Source organism: Lipotes vexillifer, unplaced genomic scaffold (assembly GCF_000442215.2).
Source record: "Lipotes vexillifer unplaced genomic scaffold, Lipotes_vexillifer_v1.1 scaffold46, whole genome shotgun sequence".
Classification (NCBI taxonomy): domain Eukaryota; kingdom Metazoa; phylum Chordata; class Mammalia; order Artiodactyla; family Lipotidae; genus Lipotes; species Lipotes vexillifer.
Genome location: NW_006799818.1, coordinates 806512 through 828674, shown reverse-complemented (window position 1 = coordinate 828674; position 22163 = coordinate 806512). Strand labels below are relative to the sequence as shown.

The 22163-nt window shown below is 37.7% G+C and overlaps 2 protein-coding genes across 4 annotated transcripts in view; both read left to right on the top strand.

Annotated features, from left to right (window-relative positions):
• Positions 1–15042, top strand: part of GPR149 (G protein-coupled receptor 149) — a 76433-nt gene extending 61391 nt beyond the window's left edge. Inside the window, exon 4 of the mRNA XM_007471990.1 lies at positions 14470–15042. Within this exon, the coding sequence (XP_007472052.1) occupies positions 14470–15042 (573 nt within the window). The remainder of the gene's footprint in view (positions 1–14469) is intronic.
• Positions 15043–21463: 6421 nt separating this feature from the next.
• The window catches only part of DHX36 (DEAH-box helicase 36), a 49939-nt gene continuing 49239 nt past the window's right edge, over positions 21464–22163 (top strand). For 2 of the 3 annotated variants that reach the window (XM_007471988.1, XM_007471987.1), the window contains exon 1: positions 21464–21802. In XM_007471988.1, the coding sequence (XP_007472050.1) occupies positions 21539–21802 (264 nt within the window). In that variant the 5' untranslated portion in view covers positions 21464–21538. The remainder of the gene's footprint in view (positions 21803–22163) is intronic. The other variant, XM_007471989.1, reaches the window with a different exon arrangement.

Below are 22163 nucleotides of genomic sequence, written 5' to 3'. Positions count from 1 at the left end.
CGGCGGGCCCGGCGGCCCAGGCCCCGCGGCCCCAGCCGCTCTGCGGCATGTGGGATCTTCCCGGACCGGGGCACGAAGCCATGTCCCCTGCATTGGCAGGTGGACTCTCAACCACTGCGCCACCAGGGAAGCCCGTGTTCTTTTGATTTTATCCTTTTCTTATATTATGCTGTCTAATAAAAACATTTTGTCTTCTGTACTTTTATAAACACCATCAACATGAATTTTAACACCTTTTCTGAAGTATAGTAATCTTACCAAAAACACTGTATTTATCCTTTGAAACTGTCTTACAAATGAAAATATACATTCATTCCTGAGCTAATTCAGGTTCATGAAGTATGAAAAAAGATATTTGTGCAACAATTTTTAGTAGGGTATCCCTAACTGATACAACACCCAATTGAATGGGTGTTTATCATTTAGATGAGAAAAACGATTTCACTTCTTAGGATTCGTTTATTCCTGATAGAATTGTATATTCCAAATAGAATCAATGCATGCTTTCTTTCAAGTTACAGTTTATTCTCTATTTTGTTAGAAAAACAGAAAGAATTGGTTTCTTCTGGAAATAAAGAAGAAATTTATTTATTCTTTATTTCCATTTATTTCACATGGAAATAAATTTGGATACATATCAGATCTAAACTGAAATGTCATTTTTAGAGTTACAAGAGATTTAGTTTCTATTAGATCAGAGAACGGAAAACCTATCCAATAATCCCAAGAGCTACAATTTTACACACTTAAATTCAAAATTCCCACAGGGGACTTCCTGGTGGCACAGTGGTTAAGAATCCACCTGCCAATGTAGGGGACACGGGTTCAAGCCCTGGTCCGGGAAGATCCCACATGCCCTGGAGCAACTAAGCCCATGAGCCACAACTTCTGAGCCTGCGTGCCACAACTACTGAAGCCCACGTGCCTAGAGCCCATGCTCTGCAACAAGAGAAGCCACTGCAATGAGAAGCCAGCGCACCGCAACGAAGAGTAACCCCCGCTCACTGCCAAAGCCTGCGCAATGAAGACCCAACACAGCCAAAAATAAATAAATTAAAAGAAAATTCCCACAGGATTTCTTATAGCCTGTGCTGATTGTGCTCATGGGCTCAGATAAAGCCCAAAAGTATGAATTGAAAATATGAGAATACCAATTTCCATAAATAAAAAATAGAGCAATTTAAATGCAATGATATATTCATTTCAGAAGCTTATGTTTTGGTCGTAAGATCAATGTAAAATGAAGATTCATGCTGAAACTTAATCATTTTTCATCAGGATGGCTCATCATTTGAAATATGTGTCATTTGAATAAAATATTAGAATATATTAAAGGCATGTGAAAAGATATCAGTTTGTTTCTCATCCTATTCATCTATAAATTAGCTTTGGAGGGGCTTTCTATTATTCTGTCAACTGATATTGAATTCTCTCTACTTTTCTAAACTGCTAACATTATAAAATAACAAAATCTATTCACCTGTGAAATCATGTAACTTTAGAACTGTAAGGAGCCCTACAGATTGTATGTCCTTTGCTACTTAATGTGTGGTCCATGGACCAGCAGCCTCAGCATCATCTGAGAAATTTTATTAAGTGCAGAATCTCAGACCACCACAGACCTACTGAATCAAAATCTGCATTTGCACAGAGCAAAAGTTTTAATTTTGATGAAGTCTAATTTATTAATTTTCCTATTATGAATCATGCTTTTGGTACCAAGTCTAAGAACTCTTTGTCTAGCCTTAGGTCTCAAAGATTTTCACCTATGTTTTTACTAAAATTTTTATAGTTTTACATCTTACATTTAAGTCTGTGATCCATTTTGAGTCAATTTTTGAATAAAGTATGAAACTTAGTTCTAGGTTCATTTTTTTTGCCTATGGATGTCAATTGCTCCTGCATCATTTGCTGAAAAGCCTATTGAGGTTTTGCACCTTTGTCAAAAAGCAGTTGGGCATATTTGTGTGGGTCTACTACTTCCGGGTTCTCTATTCTATTGCATTGACCTAAGTGTATATCCCTCCACCAATAACACAGTCTTGATTTTTGTAGCTATATTGAAGTTAGGTAGATTGATTACTCCCACTATATTCATGTTTTTCAAAATAACTTCTGTTCATTTATCTTTTCATATTAATTTTAGAATAAACATGTCTGTATCTGCAAAAAAAATCTTGATGGAATTTTATTGGGAAGTGCATTAAATCTATATATCTATTTGGGGAAAACTGACATTTTTACTATAATGAGTCTTTCAGTCCATGTACATGTTATGTCTCTCCTTTTATTTAGAACTTCTTTGATTTCTTTCATGAGTCATGTAGTTTCCAGCATGTAAGTTCTACATAGGTTTTGTTAGACTAACATGTATTTCACTTTTTTGAGCAATTGTAAATAGTACTGTAATTTCCAATTTTCACATCCATACATTCTTTTGCTAGTATATAGAAATAGAAATGACTTTGTATGTTTAACTTGCAGGCAACCTTGATTAGCTCATTTATTAGTTCTAGGAGTTTTTGTAGATTCCTTGGGGTTTTCTGCTTAAACCAATGTAATCTAAGTACTGACAGTTTTAGTTCTTCCTTTTCTTGACTTATTGCACTGGCTGGAACTTCCAGCACTATGTTGAGCAGAAGTGGTAAGAACTGACATCCTTGCCTTATCCCTGATCTTAAGAGAAAGGAGTCTCTTACCATTAAGTGTAATGTTAGCTATAGGGTTTTTATAGATGCTCTTTATCAAGGAAAGGAACTTACTCTTGATCTTACTTTTCTTTTATCATGAATGGATGTTGAATTTTGTCAAATAGTTTTTCTGCATCAATTCATATAATCATGTGATTTTTCTTCTTTAGCCCATTAATATGGTGGGTCACATCAACCTATTCCGGAATATTGAAACTAGCCTTGCATTTGGGATAAACCCCACTTAATCATGAAGTTTAATTCTTTTTATTGACTGCTTAATGCCACTTGCTAATATTTGTTAAGAATGTTTGCATTTATATTAATGAGTTATAGCTCTCTGTAGTTTTCTTTTTTGGATTATCTCTGTTTAGTTTTAGTATCAGGGCAAAATTTTAAATCATTATAAAATGACTAGGAGATGAAGATTGTTAAAGTAGCATTAAATTATCAACATCCTCCTAAGCTCCTTATCTCAACTACTAGTACTAGACACTAGCAATAGAATCTCAAAGACATCGTGGTTTCCTGTCTCTTACCTCCCCAAAATAGCTAATAGTTATGGAGCACTTACTTTGTGTGAGGCACTCAGCTAATCATTTGACATTCATTAACTCATTTATTCTTCATATTTTGCAAATGAAACAACTGGGGCTTAGAGAGGTAAGGATTACAAAGACAGTGACTTGACCGAGTTCAAAGACAGGTATACGTGACTCCATAGCCATATTTCACCAGGACCCTCCACAATCTCAAGAGTTTTGCCTATGCAATTCCCCTATAGTCCATCCCACATATGTGTTTCTACTACCAGTACTGAAGTTCAGATTCCCTTTTCTTTTGTACACAATGGTTTTTAAAACTACCTAATTGGTCTCCCTACCACCACACTCATCTTTCCCAATATGTATTTCACAGGCTACCCAATTATCATGTTAGACCAGAAGAGGCATAGCAGAAAGCATATGGAATCTGAGATGAGTATATATCACAATTCAAAACTTAGCTTCCTATGTAACCTAAGCAAGTTAATTAACCTCTTCACACCTCAATTTACTTATCTATAAAATGAAAATAATTTTACCTTCCTTATGGAGTATTATATTAAATTAGATTTCACATGTAAAGTGCCAAGATGAAGCGCCTATACATAGTAGACCTCCCATATATCTTAATTTCCTTCCTTTTGATAAACAAAAATAGGTGGTTCCTGCTTGCCTATGGGATACAATCAGAACTTGTTATCCTGGTGGACAGGGCTCTTGGCCCTGGGCCCAAACTCTGTTTTCAGTCTCATTTCCCTCTACTATGTCATTTCCCCAAAATTCCAATTGCCTTTGTTCTTACTGTTCCCTCATCCTGGATTACATTTTTCCTACTCTTCTGCCAACTGAAGTTATCTTTTAGGACCCTATTTAGAAACCATTTTCTTTTTTTCAGTTTGGAATATGGCATTTGACTTTATTCTTGACAACGTTCAGGTGGTTTTACAACAATCTTGTGGAAGCACATTAAAGTTACATAAATATTGCCAGGGAGTCTGGTGCTCTTCACTCTCTGTGTCATAAGTGCTTGTGAGATATTTGCAAAGTGCATGATAGTAATGCTCCGAGTTTTCTAATTTTAAATTTCTTTTTCAGCCAAGTGTTTTGTACATATATTTTCAGTAAGTGCCAAATATGTCAGTATTGCATGTAAATAATTGTGGTGGGGTTTTTGTTTGGCTTGGTTTGGTTTGGTTGGTTGGTTGGTTTTTTGGCTGCACCGAGTGGCTTGCAGGATCTTAGTTCCCCAACCAGGGATTGAGCCTGGGCCCACAGCAGTGAAAGCACCGAGTCCTAACCACTTGACCACCAGGGAATTCCTTTTTTTTTCTTCTTCTTATAATTGTGTTAATTCTTTTACTGTAGCATAGATTCTATTTACAAAATGTTTGTTTATAAAGTTTTATGGATTTTTACAGTCAAGTATAGAAACCCTTTTCTTAAAGATCTTCTCTAAATACTCCCTTCACTTCCTAAAGTGAATAAATCCCCCTTCTCCCTTGTTCCCAACATGACATCGCAGGTTCCAGCTGGATTAGGAGAGTGAGGTGTTATTCAAGTTTTATTCCCTAACACTACACCTTGAAGTAGCAAAATGGCTAAAAACAGAGGGCTTAAGACAGATTTTTGGATTTGACTATGCCATTTACTAACTGGAGTTACCTCCCTATGACTCAGTTATGTCCTCTATAAAATTGGGGTGATGAGTGTCTCTAATAAGGTTGATGTGAAAATTAAATAAGAAAATGTATATAAAGTGCTTTAGTAAGAAGTCTGATATATGGGCTGTGTTCAGCAGATCAGTAAATATTTGTTATGATGAATATCAATCCTAAATCTGTCACTCAGTTGTGAGCCTTTTCATCACTAACAAGGCAAATCTTAATTTATAGCTCGAAGGTCTGTGAGAATTAAATGGGAAATGTGTTAAAATACCTAACATTTTCCATGCCACATAATAGGACCTTTATAGAGGCCCTTATTTTCTCACTCTTACTCTTTTCTCTAAGCAATTCATGTGTGTTCTTCTGTTTGGTTTACTAAAGATTTAAATGAAGGTGACAGGATGACACAAGGAATATTTGGGGACTTGAATATATGAAAATATAGTAATCACACAGTTTTAAATAAAATTCCAAGATTAAATTATTAAAAGTCCAGTTTAGGGTTTCCCTGGTGGCGCAGTGGTTGAGAGTTCACCTGCCGATGCAAGGGATGCGGGTTCGTGCCCCTGTCCGGGAAGATCCCACGTGCCGCAGAGCGGCTGGGCCCGTGAGCCATGGCCGCTGAGCCTGCACGTCCGGAGCCTGTGCTCCGCAACGGGAGAGGCCACAACAGTGAGAGGCCCGCGTACCCCCTAAAAAAAAAAAAAAAAAAAGTCTAGTTTATTGTTTCTCTTACAAAGTTCTCACTCCCCCTGCTATTTTTTTGTGTCCCTATCTCTTCTCCTCCAAGCTCTCTTAGATGGTCTGCTTGACTTAATTCCTCAATGTCTGTACTTTTTGATGCCTGAAAGTCACCTAAATCACATAAAGATCATCTATATGATTTTAATTTAGATTAAAATTGTCAGTCACTTGGATTATTCATGAGTTAGTGATAGAATTCTAGCTTCCTGGACAGAAAACCCATGATCCACCATCCCTGGCTAAAGCAGATTTCTTTCAAAGTAACAACATAGTGCAGTGGGAAGAGCATTTAACTGGGAGTTAAGACACCTGAGTCCTGGTGCCAGTCCTCCTACTATTACCTGTGTGACCCTGGGCAGGTAGTTTCACCTCTCTGGCTGTCAGTTCTCCCTTTATAAAATGGTCTCTGGTGAGTCCTATGATCCTACATGCTGTAATACATCTTTCATAAATTGAATGATTCAGATAATCAACAGAAACTTCACCTGTTAGGAGAGATATTTTGGAGCAACTCTTTTATATTATAATTTCACCCTGATTTCACTTAGAGGCTTATAGTGAAGAAACAAAAAGTTCATTATGCTCAAGGTCAGTTAGTCTGAATCAATTATCACAGCAGATTATTTGTGCTAATGTGTTTCCATGGCATGATCTCTCCTTCTGAAGCATTTCTGAGGTTTTGAAAACCGCTTTTCATTTTCAAGTAAAAAAGTTCCCAGCCACCTACACTCAGGAATACAGCAATAATGGATTGGCACTATTCCTGACAGCATATGCTAATTCATAGGCTTTTAAATGGAAAGAAAGCAGAGACTACAAAATGAGTAGTTTTATGTTCTCTGAATCTACCATTTTTTATCATGCAAAAAACTTTCACGTACAATTCAGTCCCTCAATATCCTATTTTATTTTCAAAAAAGAATATGTTCCGGGTTTCCCTGGTGGCGCAAGTGGTTGAGAGTCCGCCTGCCGATGCCGGGGACGCAGGTTCGTGCCCCTGTCCGGGAAGATCCCACATGCCGCGGAGCGGCTGTGCCTGTGGGCCATGGCCGCTGAGCCTGCGTGTCCGGAGCCTGTGCTCCACAACGGGAGAGGCCACAACAGTGAGGGGCCCGCGTACCGCAAAAAAAGAATATGTTCCAATATGACCTTCTAATGCCCTTGTAACTATCATCAGGTTATAGGGTTGTTAAAATAAAAATAGATAAATTTTAAACAATAATACAGGTGTCCCCTGCTTTTCGAAAATTCACTTTGATTCCACTTCGCTTTTACGAAAGACCTACATTAGAACCAGTTTTCGCTAACTGAAAGAAATCCAAAGAGGATTTTTGCTTTAAATAAGAAAGGCAAAAAGTGAAAATAACATTCAGTTTTTGTTTTGCAACAAGCCTTTATAGAAGCAGCACACACCCAGAGCTGCGAGAATCGTAGCACTCAGCTCCTTCTCTGGAAAATATACTCAGCATCTCGGCATCAAGCCGCCATAGCTTTGAACTGTGTCTATGAGCATCTGTGCTTTATCTCAATTAATTTTGTGCATCTATTGGCAAGATGTGTCCTAGGGTAAATTGCTTCTTCACTTTATGCCATTTCAGCTTATGTAAATTTTCACCAGAACACTCTACTTTCAGATAGCAAGGGAAACCTGTATTTTTAAAAATTGATCTTACGTTTTGTGCTTTAGAAAGTCAAGTTAAATAAGGTCCTATTGTATAGCACAGGGAACTATCTTCAATATCCTGATAAACCATAATGGAAAAGAATTTTTAAAAGAATGTGTATATATGTATAACTGAATCACTCTGCTGTACAGCAGAAATTAACACATTGTATAAATTGTAAAAATTTGTAAAAAAAATTAACACAACATTGTAAAAATTGTAAAAAATTGTAAAAAAATTGTAAAAATTGTAAAAAAAAGTTAAGATATGGAATCTAAAAACCCTACAGAGTCAATGCTGCAGATTCATTCGTTCATGCACACATTTTTTCACTCAACAAATATTTTTTGAGGGGCTGTGATGTGCCAGCCACTGTTAGAGATAGCAGTAGCAGAAAAAATAAAGATCAACAAGGAAATGTTCCCTTCCTTTGAGGAGATTACATTCTATGTGGATTTGACAGAAGTGCCACATAGTTCGTCTCCACAGGAAAATAGGCAGTTGTAGGACTTTGCAAAACGTGTATATGCGTATGTATTTTTGTTCCTCTTTGCATAAAACATTGTATTAGTTTCCTAGGGCAGCTGTAACAAGTTGGATAGCTTAAACAACAGAAATCTATTGACTCACATTTCTGGAGGTCAGAAATCCAAAACCAAGGTGTCAGCAGGGCCGTGTTCCTCTGAGGCTCTAGAGGAGGATTCTGTCTTGGTTCATGACAGCATACCTCCAAATGCTGTCTCCTTCTTCACATGTCCATCTTCCCTATGTGAGTCTATGTCCAAATTTCTCTTTTCTTAAAAGGACACCCGTTATTGGGATTAAGGCTCACTCTAATCCAGTATGACTTCATCCTAATTTGAGTACATCTGCAAAGGTGTTATTTCCAAATTAGGTCATATTCACAGGTCATGGGTGGATATGAATTTTGGAGGGGATGCTATTCAACCCAGTACAAAAATCAAGATAAATTAAACCAAATATTAACAGTCTTTCATATTATCTCCTTCTTACAGTTAATTTTCTCTTAGGATTTTATTGCTTTTTATTTTAGTCCCTTTTTGAAATTGTTTTTGAACTTTTAGAATGGTTTGTAAACCTGTGGGCTGAACTGTAGTTTGTGACTCAAGATCTATAGTATTTCTTTTTTTTTTTTTTCCCTGAAGTGGAATTTTTTGTTTATTTGAACTCAGTGTTTACATTGACATCTTGTTGGACTCAAATGTTTATAGTAGTTTTTCCAGTAAAATTAGTGAGGAGAATCTGACTCATTACAGACCCTGGCCACTTTGAGAGTGCTGTAAATTTGTGCCTGCCTAGGATCAGAGGATCCTTTTCCTTTCTAATAATTAAAAATTTTTATTTTTCTTGTTGTAAGTGCCATTGTCTACACTTTTAAAATGTGAATGGAAAATAAGCTGTACCCCAATGGGGACTCTCATTCTAACCAACCAAACTGTTAAGGCAAAATTTTGAGACAGTACCCTTCATCCAGCTTGTCTCCTCTCTCCTGACCTAAAAATAGTATAAACCCCAAATGCAACACAAACCCCAAATGTAGCACAAACCCCCAAAGCAGCACAAACCCCAATCTGACTACCTAATTGAACCCTGAGGCTGATTACTATTATAGGCATCATCCTACCCTTGTATTCTAGATTTCTTTCTAGTGATATTTTCCACTCTCTGCCTCTTCTACTACCTAATCAACTTCCATGAGCAAAATCATCAAATAATTTAAAAATAAAACTCAAAATCCTCCCTCCAGGGCTTCCCTGGTGGTGCAGTGGTTAAGAATCTGCCTGCCAATGCAGAGGACACGGGTTCGAGCCCTGGTCCGGGAAGATCCCACATGCCGCGGAGCAACTAAGCCCGCGTGCCACAACTACTAAGCCCATGCGCCACAACCACTGAAGCCTGTGCGCCTAGAGCCCGCGCACCGCAACGAAGAGTAGCCCCCACTTGCGGCAACTAAAAGAAAGCCTGCGTGTAGCAACGAGAACCCAATGCAGCAAAAAAAAAAAAAAAATCCTCCCTCCCATCCACTTACAGAGAAAAGAATTGTTTGGTATGTAGCCTTTCAAACCTTTTTCTATGCCTATAGTATACAGGTGTGCTTATGTCTGTGTATTTTTTATTCCTATACATGTGTAATTTTCTGGGTTGATTTCTGGTGTTTTTCTGGGTGTTTTTCTGCAAGAAAACTAGATTATACCATACATATTACTTTGTAATTTGCTTTTGTAACTTAAAATGTATTGAAATTATTTTACCCAGGCACAACTCATAGTTTTACCTCATTCTTTCAAGATAGTTTTCCAGTATATTACTGTACAATTATTCATTCAACTATTTTCTGAATGATGGACATTTAGGTTATTTCTACAACAGTAATGAAATAGACATTACTATGGGTTGAATATCTGGTGGTGGAATTGACTCACAGAAATAGGATTGCTAGTAAGTAATGTAGTTTTCATTTTATAGTCAAATACAATCAAAATACACTTGAAAGATGGCATCTTTTTTTTCCTTTTTCTTGGTTTTTTATTTTTTTTGATGGAGGGCAATCTGAGATGCTAAAAATGATCAAGTGTTTTTACTTACACCTTTTTTTGATTATCAGTGAAATTACATATCTTTTCATATGTTTATTCTCCATTTATATTTCTTCCTTTAATTGCTTTGCTCACTCCCTATTCCCACTTTCCTACTGGGATGTTTACCTTATTGATTTTGGAGAAAGTCTCCATATTATGGCTATTAAACTTTGTTTTATGCACACTACAAATATTGTCTCCCAGGCTGCCATTTGTGTTTTACCATTGCTTTCAGCATATATTTCTACACAGATATTTTTAATTTTTCTGCAATCAAATCTGTCCATCTTGTACTTTGTCATTTCTGATTTTCATTCCTGATTTGGAAAGGTCTTCTTCACTCAGGATTTTAAAAGAATTATTAAGACTCAAGAAATTATTTTTGCATATAACATGAAAAGGGGTCTAACTTAATTTTGTAATGAATAGCCAATAATATGTAAAAGCTTACCTGAATCCTTATTTTGAAATGCTATCTTCATGATATACTATGTCTGGTTTCTTGACTCTGCTTGATTGATCAAATCTTGCCATTAACACCCTGTCTTAATTACGTAGCTTCATATTATATTTGCAAAGTCACTTCATTAGTCTGTTTCCACATTTCTTGGTTATCCATAAGCATTTACTCTTGCAAGTAAATCTTAGAAGAAACTTTCCAAGTTCTAAAATAAAATTCCATTGGTATTCCATTGGAATTTTTATTAAAATTGTATTAAACCAATAAAGTAAAAGAAAATTGCCATATTTACAGTATAGAGTTTTCCCATGTGGAAACATTGTTCCTTTTGTCTCCTATTTATTTCCAACTTTTTTTTTCAGGCCTCCTTTCCCCTCACTCCACCTAGGTTAGGTGCTTTTGTTCCATATTCTCACAATACTCCAGCCTGGGTCTATTGTAGCACAAATCACAGGGAAATGCAATTGTTTATAAGCTTCAGTATTTCTGCATTCTATGGGCTCTTAAGATATGAGAGCCTCTTCATTCCACTGCTATAGACCTACCAGCTAATCAAGTCCTAGTATATAACAGTGGTTCAATTTGTCTGTTCTCCTAGCTTCTAATCTCTCTCCATTTTAGTCCTCCTTCCATATCCTAAAAGAGGTGGAAAATCCTGTTGATTTTACTCAAATTCTGTCAGCTCCCTCCCTGAATCTCTATTACTGCTCCGTTAGTTCAAGCTCCATTTTCCCTCACCTAGAGCAATGTTTCTCTAACCTAAATAATAGACAAGAGAAAAAAGAAAAAATTATATAAACCTCATTGTCAAATCAAATTTTATGATTTTGCTTAAAGACATACAAACAAAATTTGTTGTAAACACCTTACACTTGTGCTTCTTATACAAATCTAAAACCAAAACAACTTATACATTAAATACTTTCATAACCAGTAAAATTAAAATAACTGAATTAGCTTAAAATGACAGTACCATTTTCCTGAAACTAACCTTCCAATTTTGAATTGAGTATAAAGTGTGCTCAGATCTATTTCTATATTATCTGTCTTTGTGTTTTTACTACTATGACTCTCAACCATAGTCTTTTGAATGTTTCACAAAATAATTTTGATAACTCAGCACTCTGTGTGCTATTTCAGAATAATCAGACTTCATACTTAGCTAAACTCAGGCACTATGCAGCTCTCAGATGCCAATTTTAATGAGCTGTCATTTGATAACTGAGTAAAGCTTGTTTTTTCATCTGAAGATGAGGTTAGCATGGGGGAGCTATTGAAATCTGCAATATTTGGATGTATAAAATCAGATGCAAAAAAAATCACATTTGCTTTTACTTTTATATTAACTGCTCATCAGTGATGCAAGTTGGTACAAATAAAAATATGGTTATGCTGTTGATCCTACAGTGAAAGTTTTTAAAAAAATATGCCAATACTGCTGGGTGCTGATAACTTAGTTTTCTCATCTCATCTTTTTTAAACTAGCATACTCCATAGGGCTTTGTTTATATAGCGTACCATGCCAAAGATAAAACTTATGAACAATTTTTAAAGTACTGATTAGGGATGTTTTTTTCTCCTTGCAATAAAGTATAATGTAAGGAGGTCAGCTTTCAGGTTAACTAGCTCTCAGAATAAAGAAGGCTGTACTTAAAATTCACATTATTAAATTACAGTCAAATTTTCTAATTAAATAATGTCTTGGTAAATTTTGTTTTAAAAAAGAAACAGAAGTTTCTGACTTTTTCTCAGGATGGAAAGTTTTTAGGTTCGCCCTTAAACTCATGATTTATTACTCAGAAAGTAAGGCTTTAAAACTGTTGATCTTTTCTTGATTCTTAAGATCAATTTCAAATGCCTCCCCTACATGAAATCTCTCTATCAGAGGTGGTCATTCCTTGAACACCTTTGAGCTTGGTTCCTAGCTCTATTACTATAGTTAGAGATGAAATTTTTACTTTCTTACCTGTCTTTCTCACCCAACCATCTGTGAGGTCTTTGAATGCATCCAGTGCAAGCTTAGAAACTTGCAGATAATATTCAGAAAATGTTTAATGAATGATGAATAAAAAATAAATGAAGGCACTCCTCCTTTACCAAAAGCACTCAAACAATGCTCTCATACAGTAATGAACTTAAGTATTTTCCCTCTGTCTCTTTTGCTTCAGTCAACTTCACACAAGTGAAGTTGGTCAAGTTCTGCCTCAGCAGAAGGGCAAACTGATCTTTATGGTGTAAGTTTTCAAAGTTTATGGCCCTTTAGGGTGCAAGGCCCTAAATTTAGGTCCCCAGGTCCCTTTATGGATAAACAGAATTAAAGCCTACTCCATAAGGAATAACTGGGAAAGACTAGTGCAATGTCTCACACATCCTAGACTATATTTTTCTTGGTCCCGAAATTCAATGGCTGTGGCATGAAGCCACCTGAACGAAGCTCATGATGTATCCTCCCTTAAAATTTCCCTAAGTAGGGCTTCCCTGGTGGCGCAGTGGTTGAGAGTCCGCCTGCCGATGCAGGGGACACGGGTTTGTGCCCCAGTCCGGGAAGATCCCACATGCTGCGGAGTGGCTAGGCCGTGAGCCATGGCCGCTGAGCCTGCGTGTCCGGAGCCTGTGTTCCTCAACAGGAGAGGCCGCAACGGTGAGAGGCCCGCGTACCACAAAAAAAAAAAAAAAAAAAAAAAAAAAGTCCCTAAGTAGATGAGAATACAAACTGTTCTTTAATGTGGGACCCTGGTCCTAGGCTTTCTCTAGCTACTCTTAGGTCCAGATACAAAATGCCCATGGAAAATAGGGTGACCAACCGTCCTGGTTTGCCTGGGACTGAGAGGCTTCCTGGGATGCAGGAATTTCAGTGCTAAAACTGGGACGGTCACAGGCAAACTGGGAAGGGTGATCATCCTAAATTGGCAAAACATTAAGAGCCCTCACGCCCATTCCCCTGGTGGAAAGACACATTTAAGCCAATCCAGTGAGTAATTCCAGGCTTTACAGATGGTGGGCACACGTATACAAAGTGTCTGTTAACCACCCCTCCCCTCACCTTCTCTTTCTGGGCTACAGCATTTCTTTAGTTGCAGCAATGCATCTTGAATCTCACCACGCAACAGAATCACCTAGAGGGCTTATTAAAATACAGGCTGCTGAACCCCACCCCTAGCGTTTCTAATTCAGTAGGCCTGGGGTAGGACTCAAAAATCGCATTTCTCATAAGTTACCAGGTGATGCAGATAATGCTGGTCTGGGGATTTAGCTTTTAGCACCACTGCTCTAAGGTTGGCATATTACTGTCTTCTTCTGAAACTAACATGTAATCAGAAAGAGTCAACTGAAAGTATGAAGGCATGAATCAACAATATAAAGTACAGACTATCATAAGAATTAGTCTTCATGTCTTAAACAGTTCTCAGTGGTGAGTACAATTTAAAAACAAAATTTTAATACTTCTAAATATAATATAAAAGTTTTGCAGGGATGTGAGGGCATTCTCTATTACTGGGTTTACTTTAATGACTGTGATTTCTCTGTGGAAAAGTAAGCACACTGTACCACACAGTTCTGGTGACATTTGGTTCCTCTTCTGTGCTCAAACCTACAGTCGAAATATTCTTTGTATTTAATTTGAACCATAGTTTCACAGGTGTCACTCTCTCTGGCATACTAAACAGGAAAAAAAGTGCATTTTGATAACACATTCTGCATTTCTTTCAACCTATATGAAAGCTTTTTAATGTAACTGAACATGTTACAAAAATATAAAAGCAATTCCAGAGTATAAATATGCATTCGATTTTATGCCCATATTCTGCCCATCTCCTGCTGGCCACAGTACACAAATTTTGCCTTAAACTGTGCAAATATGTCCCTTTATCATCAAAGATAGGTTTCTGACTGCCCTCATTTAGATGTAGTATTTGACCTAGGAGAAACTAAGTTACAGAGCTTTGATGACAGAATTTCAATCCCATATCTGTAAAAGGTTTCTGTGGAATTGGGTTTGAAATAGAAAAACTTTACCATTTTGATGAATAAAATGAATTACTAAATGGTCCAATCTCAGACAACAGTTTTCAAATAATAATCATTTTGTTTTTGTCCCCAGCGTTCTGGTGGTGCTCTGGCCATTCCCCTGTGTGCATTCCAGGGGACCGTGTCTCTCCAAGCCCCAACCGGGAAAACCCTATCTCTTTCTACCTATGAGGTGAGCACAGAAGGACAAAAAATTACCCCAGCCTCTAAGAAAATAGAAGTCTATCGATCCAAAAGTGTTGGCCATGAACCAAACTCAGAAGATTCTCCCTCCACATTTGCGGACACCAGCGTGAAAATACACTTGGAGGTTCTTGAAATTTGTGATAATGAAGAGGCCTTGGACACGGTGTCAATTATTAGCAACATTAGCCAGTCCTCCACACAGGTCAGATCTCCTTCCCTACGTTACTCACGGAAAGAAAACAGATTTGTTTCATGTGATTTAGGGGAAACAGCCTCATATTCTCTCTTTTTACCCACAAGTAATCCTGATGGTGATATCAACATCTCCATTCCAGACACTGTTGAAGCACACAGGCAGAACAGTAAAAGGCAGAGCCAAGAGAGGGATGGCTACCAGGAGGAAATCCAGTTGTTAAATAAAGCTTATAGGAGAAGAGAAGAAGAAAGCAAGGATAACTAGTGATCATTTGGCCTAATAAAGGCAAGAATGGCTCTGCAACTTCAAACTACTAAACTAACACCTTTGTTCTGAGGCTATTTGATTTCCTTTTTTTTTTTTTTTTCTTTGCGGTACATGGGCCTCTCACTGCTGTGGCCTCTCCTGTTGCGGAGCACAGGCTCCGGACATACAGGCTCAGTGGCCATGGCTCACGGGCCCAGCCGCTCCGCGGCATGTGGGATCTTCCCGGACCGGGGCACGAACCCGTGTCCCCTGCATCGGCAGGCGGACTCTCAACCACTGCACCACCAGGGAAGCCCTGATTTCCTTTTTTATTTGTTGGTTTACATAAGCTTTACAGACTTAATAGTTAATTATTTTTAGTGCAAACAGCTGGAACTAGTGCAAACACTTGAGTGCTTTTGAAGTGTTACTTATAGATCGCGCACACTGTGGCAATTATAAGATTCTGTTTCTTATCTGATTTCTAAAAACCTTTTCTAAATCAAACCTTGGTCTTGTTTACTGATGTTTTCGCCTATGTTTGTCAACCTCAGAGTAAACAGAAAATTGTATAAGCTCAATGAATATACTGTTCTCATGCATGTGTTTCTACACATAAAGTTGGCCTTTACAGCAAGGGGAAAAATATTTTGGGAATGGAAGAAATGTAGCAAAACTCTGAGCTGTATTTGAAGAGGCTTGCCTAAATGTGGCTAGCAAAGCAAGCTTATTATTACAGTTACTGCTTTAGCTTTACACTGATGTCTAGGAAATATACTCCTGTATAAAATGGCAAATTAGCTTCCAACTTTGAAACATCCATGTCCCTAGTCTGTAAATAGTTGTTCCCTTCATTTCTATAAAATACAAATTGAAGAAAAAAGAATTTTTTTTCTTTCTCTCTTAAATATGAGGGTTTTCCTTTCACCTTTTCAGTATGTTGACTGCTCTTAAAACAGATATGTTGTATGTTAGAAGTAGAATTGGAAGTAGCTCTTAAACATATTGGAAAAGTTTGTAGATGTACACTTATCATTTCTAGAATTCTTTTGTTTATTTGAACAGAAACTAGGGAAAAACACTGTAAGATTAAGTTCTGTGAGGTGCACCCAAGTAGACTAAAAAACTTCTGGGCAGAGCAGAGGGAAAATCCTCTAAGTCCAAACAAAAGTATCTGTTTCTAAAGTGGCAGATATGGCAAACCTTCTTTGCTACTCTTGAAGCACAGAACATTTTAGTTCACATATTATTCTAAGTTTTGGTGCTTTTTCATTTCCTTCCCAAAGATATGTGTATCTCAAGCAAAGAAACAATTCAATATACTTTATTAAGTGATCGTGAGGTACACATATCAAGATTAATTTTAAATATGTTACATTGCAAAAATGCAGATATCACCTTGTCAGAATATTAGTAATGTATATATCAAAAAAAAATTAGGAAGTGATTTTTCCTCTAATTGCTTTATTCTGATCTTTCTGTAAACATATATTAAATGTATTACCTAAATGTTTATTTCCAAAGTTATTGAGTTGACATTTTACGTTTTAAACTTTGTACACTCTCAACTCACATATCTTAGTTATTATTTACAGACTGAGTGAATTATTTTTTAAATGATTTATTCTGGTTTCTATTTCATTATATTGAATCAGAATTCTAAATTACTTGACATGGGCTTTCAGACTGTTTTATCTTCAGATGATTATTTTGCTACCAAGAAGTTATTTTCAAAATAATTATCTCAGTGGACTTTCCCTATCTTTCACCTAACTTCTCAATATATCATTATCTAAACTTGGGAAGCAAATGTAATGCCACTAGTCATGTTTGTAAAGAAAGCCTCAAATAATGCATAACATATAAATTCAAATTCAGATGTATTCTCATTACAAATACATTTAACTTAAGATAATACTTTTTATCTCCAAACTTGAGGGTTAATTTAACATAACGACAAATGGCCAGACCAATCTGATGTTATAAATCAACAGCATTAAATGTCTGTTATAAAAGCAAAAGTTGAATTGAATATTCTAATAATGCTTTGTAAAAGACAGGTTTTGATATATTAAATTTAGATGTATAATTTTATAAAAGAGAAAAGTGATTTTGCTGCTTAAAATATAATTTCTGGCAGCAAGGAAATTAGAAACAGAATCATAATAAAACTGAACAAAATAATAAAGACAAATCCTTTATAACTGCACAGCACTTTGAGTGGAGAGGAGATGATGAAAAACAAGATTTAAAGAATACAAGAATTGGATTGGAAGACAATAATACCCATTTTCTCTCCTGTGTTCCATTTTATTTTCACTGGACTTGGGCCTATTCTGGAGGAATTGAAAAACAAACAAACAAACAAAATACCTAGGATATTGTATCCCCATTTAACTGTCCTTGGTGGTTGAATTAACTGTATAATGGATACACTTAAAAGTTCAGACGTATTCATACAATACCAGGATTATTTACCGCAAAGCCACAGACTTCGGCATCACATTACTAACCTGTAACAGTTCAAACTTCAAGGCAACAGTAGTGAATCTACAAGAAAACTCTACAGGGGGCTATGCCTAAGCATGAACAGCTTCTACCAATCCCTGTTAAGAGAGGGGATGGTTCAGCTACACCAGTATAAAATCTACTTTCTCTTTAATGTGATTACAATTGTAAAAATGCATTCTGGTATAGGACATACCCTTATAGATATTTTGTGCTATATTTAAATATCTTACCTTTGCATTGTTATATTGTTCTTATTATTAATAAATGCTCTATTTCATATAGTTTATCTCTTTTCTCTACAAATTGATGTATTTGAAAACAAAAACTATTTACCTAATAAAAATATCACCATCTGGTGGTGACTTTTATAAACTGAAAAGACATAATCCCTAAGATTTCCCAAAATATAAACACGTATTACATAATCCCAAAGACTTCCAAGAATTATGACTGACAGAGGCAACCATTTTGAAGACAGAGAATATCACAGTATTACTTGGAATATAATTTTAAAAAAAGGCTTGGTTATGCATTACTTGGAAGCTTTTTCTTAACATAGTTCTGTAGTATTGGATTTCATAAATAGATTTTCTCTTAATTTCTTATACTATTCAGCTTTCATTCATGTACTCATCATAATATTTAATGAATGCCTATTTCATGCTAAAAATAGCTCTAGGTACACAGGATTATAACTGCAAACAAAACCAAAACAAACATATATACTGTGAACGGACCATTAGCACACAGTCCACACGAGACTCCCCTCACTTCTGACACCACGTGCAAGCTCAGGGTGTTCCCTGAGCCACTATCAATTTTAATAATTCACTAGAAGAACTCACAGAACGCCTTGAAAGTTGTATACTCACAGTTATGGTATATTACAAGGAAAGGATATGGATCAAAATCCGCCAAGAAAAGAAGCACATACAGCAGAATCCAGAAAAAAGGCCTAAGTGTGGAGCTTCTGTTTTCCTCTCCCAGTGGAGTCAGGAACAGCAGTACTTCCCTAGCATCAGTGTGTGACAAAACGCATGGAGTACTGCCAACAAGGAACAAATCTTGGTGTCCAGTCTTTAATGGGGCTTCATCGTGGTAGGAGTAGGGTAAGCATGGTTGACTGCTCGTAAGAGTGATCTCAGTATCCAGCTCCTCAGAAGGTCAAGCTTATATGGAACGAATAACTCAAAGCCTCCACCCTTTGGAGGCTGTTCCAAGGCCTCCAAACAAACAAAGTCACTCGTATCAGGCATAACATTCCAAGGGTTTAGAGATTACCTCCTCAGAAGGGCAAAGGCCAGCCCTCTCTTTGGATAGGATTAAGTTCTTCACTACACATATGTAATGTATATACATATATATGTATATGTATATGTGTATGTATACATTTCAGGTAATACTAAGTACTTTGACAGAAAATAGGCACCAGAGATGATAAAAATGAAAAGAAGAAAAGTTAGACTAAAGGGATAATGACAGAAGGAGTGCTTTTTCAAATATTTTAGTGAGGAAAGGCTTCACTGGTTAAAGTAACATTTCATCAGAGGCACAAGTCCAAGATCAAGGTGTTGACTGATTTGGCTCCTGGTAAGAGCTCTCTTCTTGGCTTGTAGACAGCCTCTGTCCTCACATGGCCTTTCTTCAGAGGGAAGACAGAGCAAGCTCTGGTGTCTTTTCTTTTTAAACATTCAAACAATCCACACTATTTCCTTCTCATTTTGTCCCTACCATCTCCAGTATGACTACCCAGTCTCTCTTACTGAACAGTTCACATACTTGTCATATCAGGCGTGCCCAATGGGTACATTTATTGGAACTATTCATTCCTATAATATTAATATTTGCCAGAACTCCCAAAATGTATAATCTCCGTCTGCTCTCTCTGCGTCTTTAACTCATATAACCAACTGCTTTCTAGACATCTCAATTTGTATGTTTTACAGGCACCTCAAACTCTACAAGTGTTAATTATACACATTAACTCAACCCTCCCCCAACCCCCCCAAAATCTTCCTCGTCCTATGTTCCCCGTATCTCAGGATATGGTACCTTTCTATTAGGTCATCTTTCAAATCTTAAACTTGGGAGCCATCTGACCCTTTCCTCTAATTCTCTACATCCAATGAATCATTAAATCTTGACAATTATTTTTCCTAGCAACTCAATTCCAGTCCTTCCTATATTCTATCTTGCTCTGTCATCTCATTTTGTCTCCCCTACACCACAGCCTGTTAACTAGTCTCTCTACATCCACTCTCGCCTCCTCCATTCCTTTCTACTCAAAGCAGTCAAAGTAATCACTCCCCTACTTAAAATGTATTATTGTTCTTTCTGTGGCATGTAAGATCTTTTATGGTCAGGCTCCTTTCTATCCCTTTGGCTTTCACCACCAGTCTCTTAAGTTTCAGTGTGGAATTTTCCCACTCCCCAACATTTTAACATCTTTCTTCAAGCACATCATTCCCTCCACCTGTAATAATCTCTTCCCTCCCCATCAGTTTAGCTAAAGTCTACTTATCTCAGTCACTGCTTACCCTCTCATTCCTTAGAAAGAACCTGACTCCAAAATTAAATTCTTTTTGCTGTAACATCTCATGGCTGTTGTGAAGGGGTACTTTTTCCTCTACCCTCCCATGTTTAGTTCTTGGAGACTTGCAGAGTAAACTGACAAAAACAGATTAGCAAGCGATAAAACAGATATAATCACATATCTATGGGAGTTCACAGAAAAATGTGACTCAAGGCAGTGGTTAGAACTTGGGGCTTATATACCATCTTTTAAGGAAGGGAAGGAGGAGAATGGTATTTATGGGAAAACAAATGACTTTTGGGAAAGATAAATGAGCTCTTATGAGAATAGATGGAAAATATGTTGGTTTTGTTATAAAGTCTTTTTAGGTGTGGTGCTGATTTGCAGTCTCCAATGACAAAAGTCAGTCTTCCCTGGTTCCTCTCCCAAGGAAGGGATTTATGGCAAAAGAGTTCTTCTGAGTTCTTTTGAGAGGCTCTGTTTTTAGGCAGATAAGAGATTTCAGGAACTCAAATGCCTCTGCTCAAAATAATTTTTCTGCCACAGAGATGCATTCTGGAACCCTTCATATGGCATTTTCCTTCCTTAACTCACAACACACATTTCTTTAGCCTTTATCTTCTCCTCAAGACTGTAAGCAAATAAAAGCTGATGCCAGTCTTCTCTTGTTCAGTGAGTATTCCCAACACCTTTAAAGCAGTCACATGTGTAAATGAACTAGATATCCCCTGGTAAACTTGCCAGCCTATGTGGAGCAGCCACTTGATTATACAAGAATAGCCTGTGCTAATCAACAATAGACGGCTTCACATGAACACAGGAATCTTCAGCTGCTGTTTTATTTAAATTGCCTAAGTGCTCTGCACTGAATTTGGGTAGACAGGCTCATCTTATGCCTTTGGATAAAGGTGGTAAACGACGATAACCCTTTAAAAGAGGCAGGGACATTTTTATACTTATAGATTTGAAACAGATGCTAGGCTGTTTTCATGACATAACCACTAGTTTAAAAAAAAAGAAAAAAAAAGGAATTCATTTCATTTTTTTAAGGACTTTAGGAGACAAAGCATTCGATCCACAGGTTCTTTTACTGTGCCAATCGACGTTTACAGGGCCTACTGGGAAGCAAACTCCGGATTTTACCGAGAGAAATAAAGTAAAACCCAAAACCCGTTTCCTCACATGCTGGGCGTCGAGAAAGAAAACCTGTGAGCCTCCTACTGGCTCTGCCTCCAAAGGTGCAAACGTAAACAATTGAGGGCACACCAAAGATTTCACCTGATCCAACCCGGGGACCTCCAGGGCCTACGACCCGTGACGTCACCGGAAACGTCTGCTTGTGACGCTCAACGTCCCTCCCTCTTGAACGGGGCGCCGGAAGCAGAACGGAAGTGGGCGCGCACCCGCTTCCGGGCCCGGTCGCCATTTCCAGCGGTTGCAGGTTCTCACGAGTTTTGGCCTGCTGGGACAATGAGCTATGACTACCATCAGAACTGGGGCCGCGATGGCGGGGGCCGCGATGGCGGCTCCCGCAGCTCCGGCGGGGGTTACGGAGGAAGCTATGGAGGGGGCCACGGAGGGAATCGAGGCTCCGGAGGTGGCGGCGGCGGCGGCGGAGGAGGGGGTGGTCGAGGCGGCCGAGGCCGACATCCCGGGCACCTGAAAGGCCGCGAAATCGGCTTGTGGTACGCGAAGAAACAAGGCCAGAAGAACAAGGAAGCGGAGAGGCAGGAGGTAATCTGAGACTCGGTAGTGGAGGGGGATGAAATCGGACAGGTTTTCTTTTCCATCCTTCGACTCCTAACTTTTTCTTTCCTTTTCGGTTTTTTAACTGGTGCATGTGCTTTGTGAAGTGCAAGTGTTGAAGCTTCCAGTAGTGGATATTTATAGCGGTGAACGTTAGCCATGCGCATCTGACCTGAAGCAGTTGGGATTTATGCGAGCGTATACTTTGCTTAAAAGACGTGAGCACTGGGGACAAAACAAATGTTAAATTCAGGGTCCATCCGAAATTAACTTTTTTGGGGTGTCACTGTCATAGTATATCTGGCTACCCTTTCCCTTAGTATAATTAATGTCACTTTAAGTTCTTTGC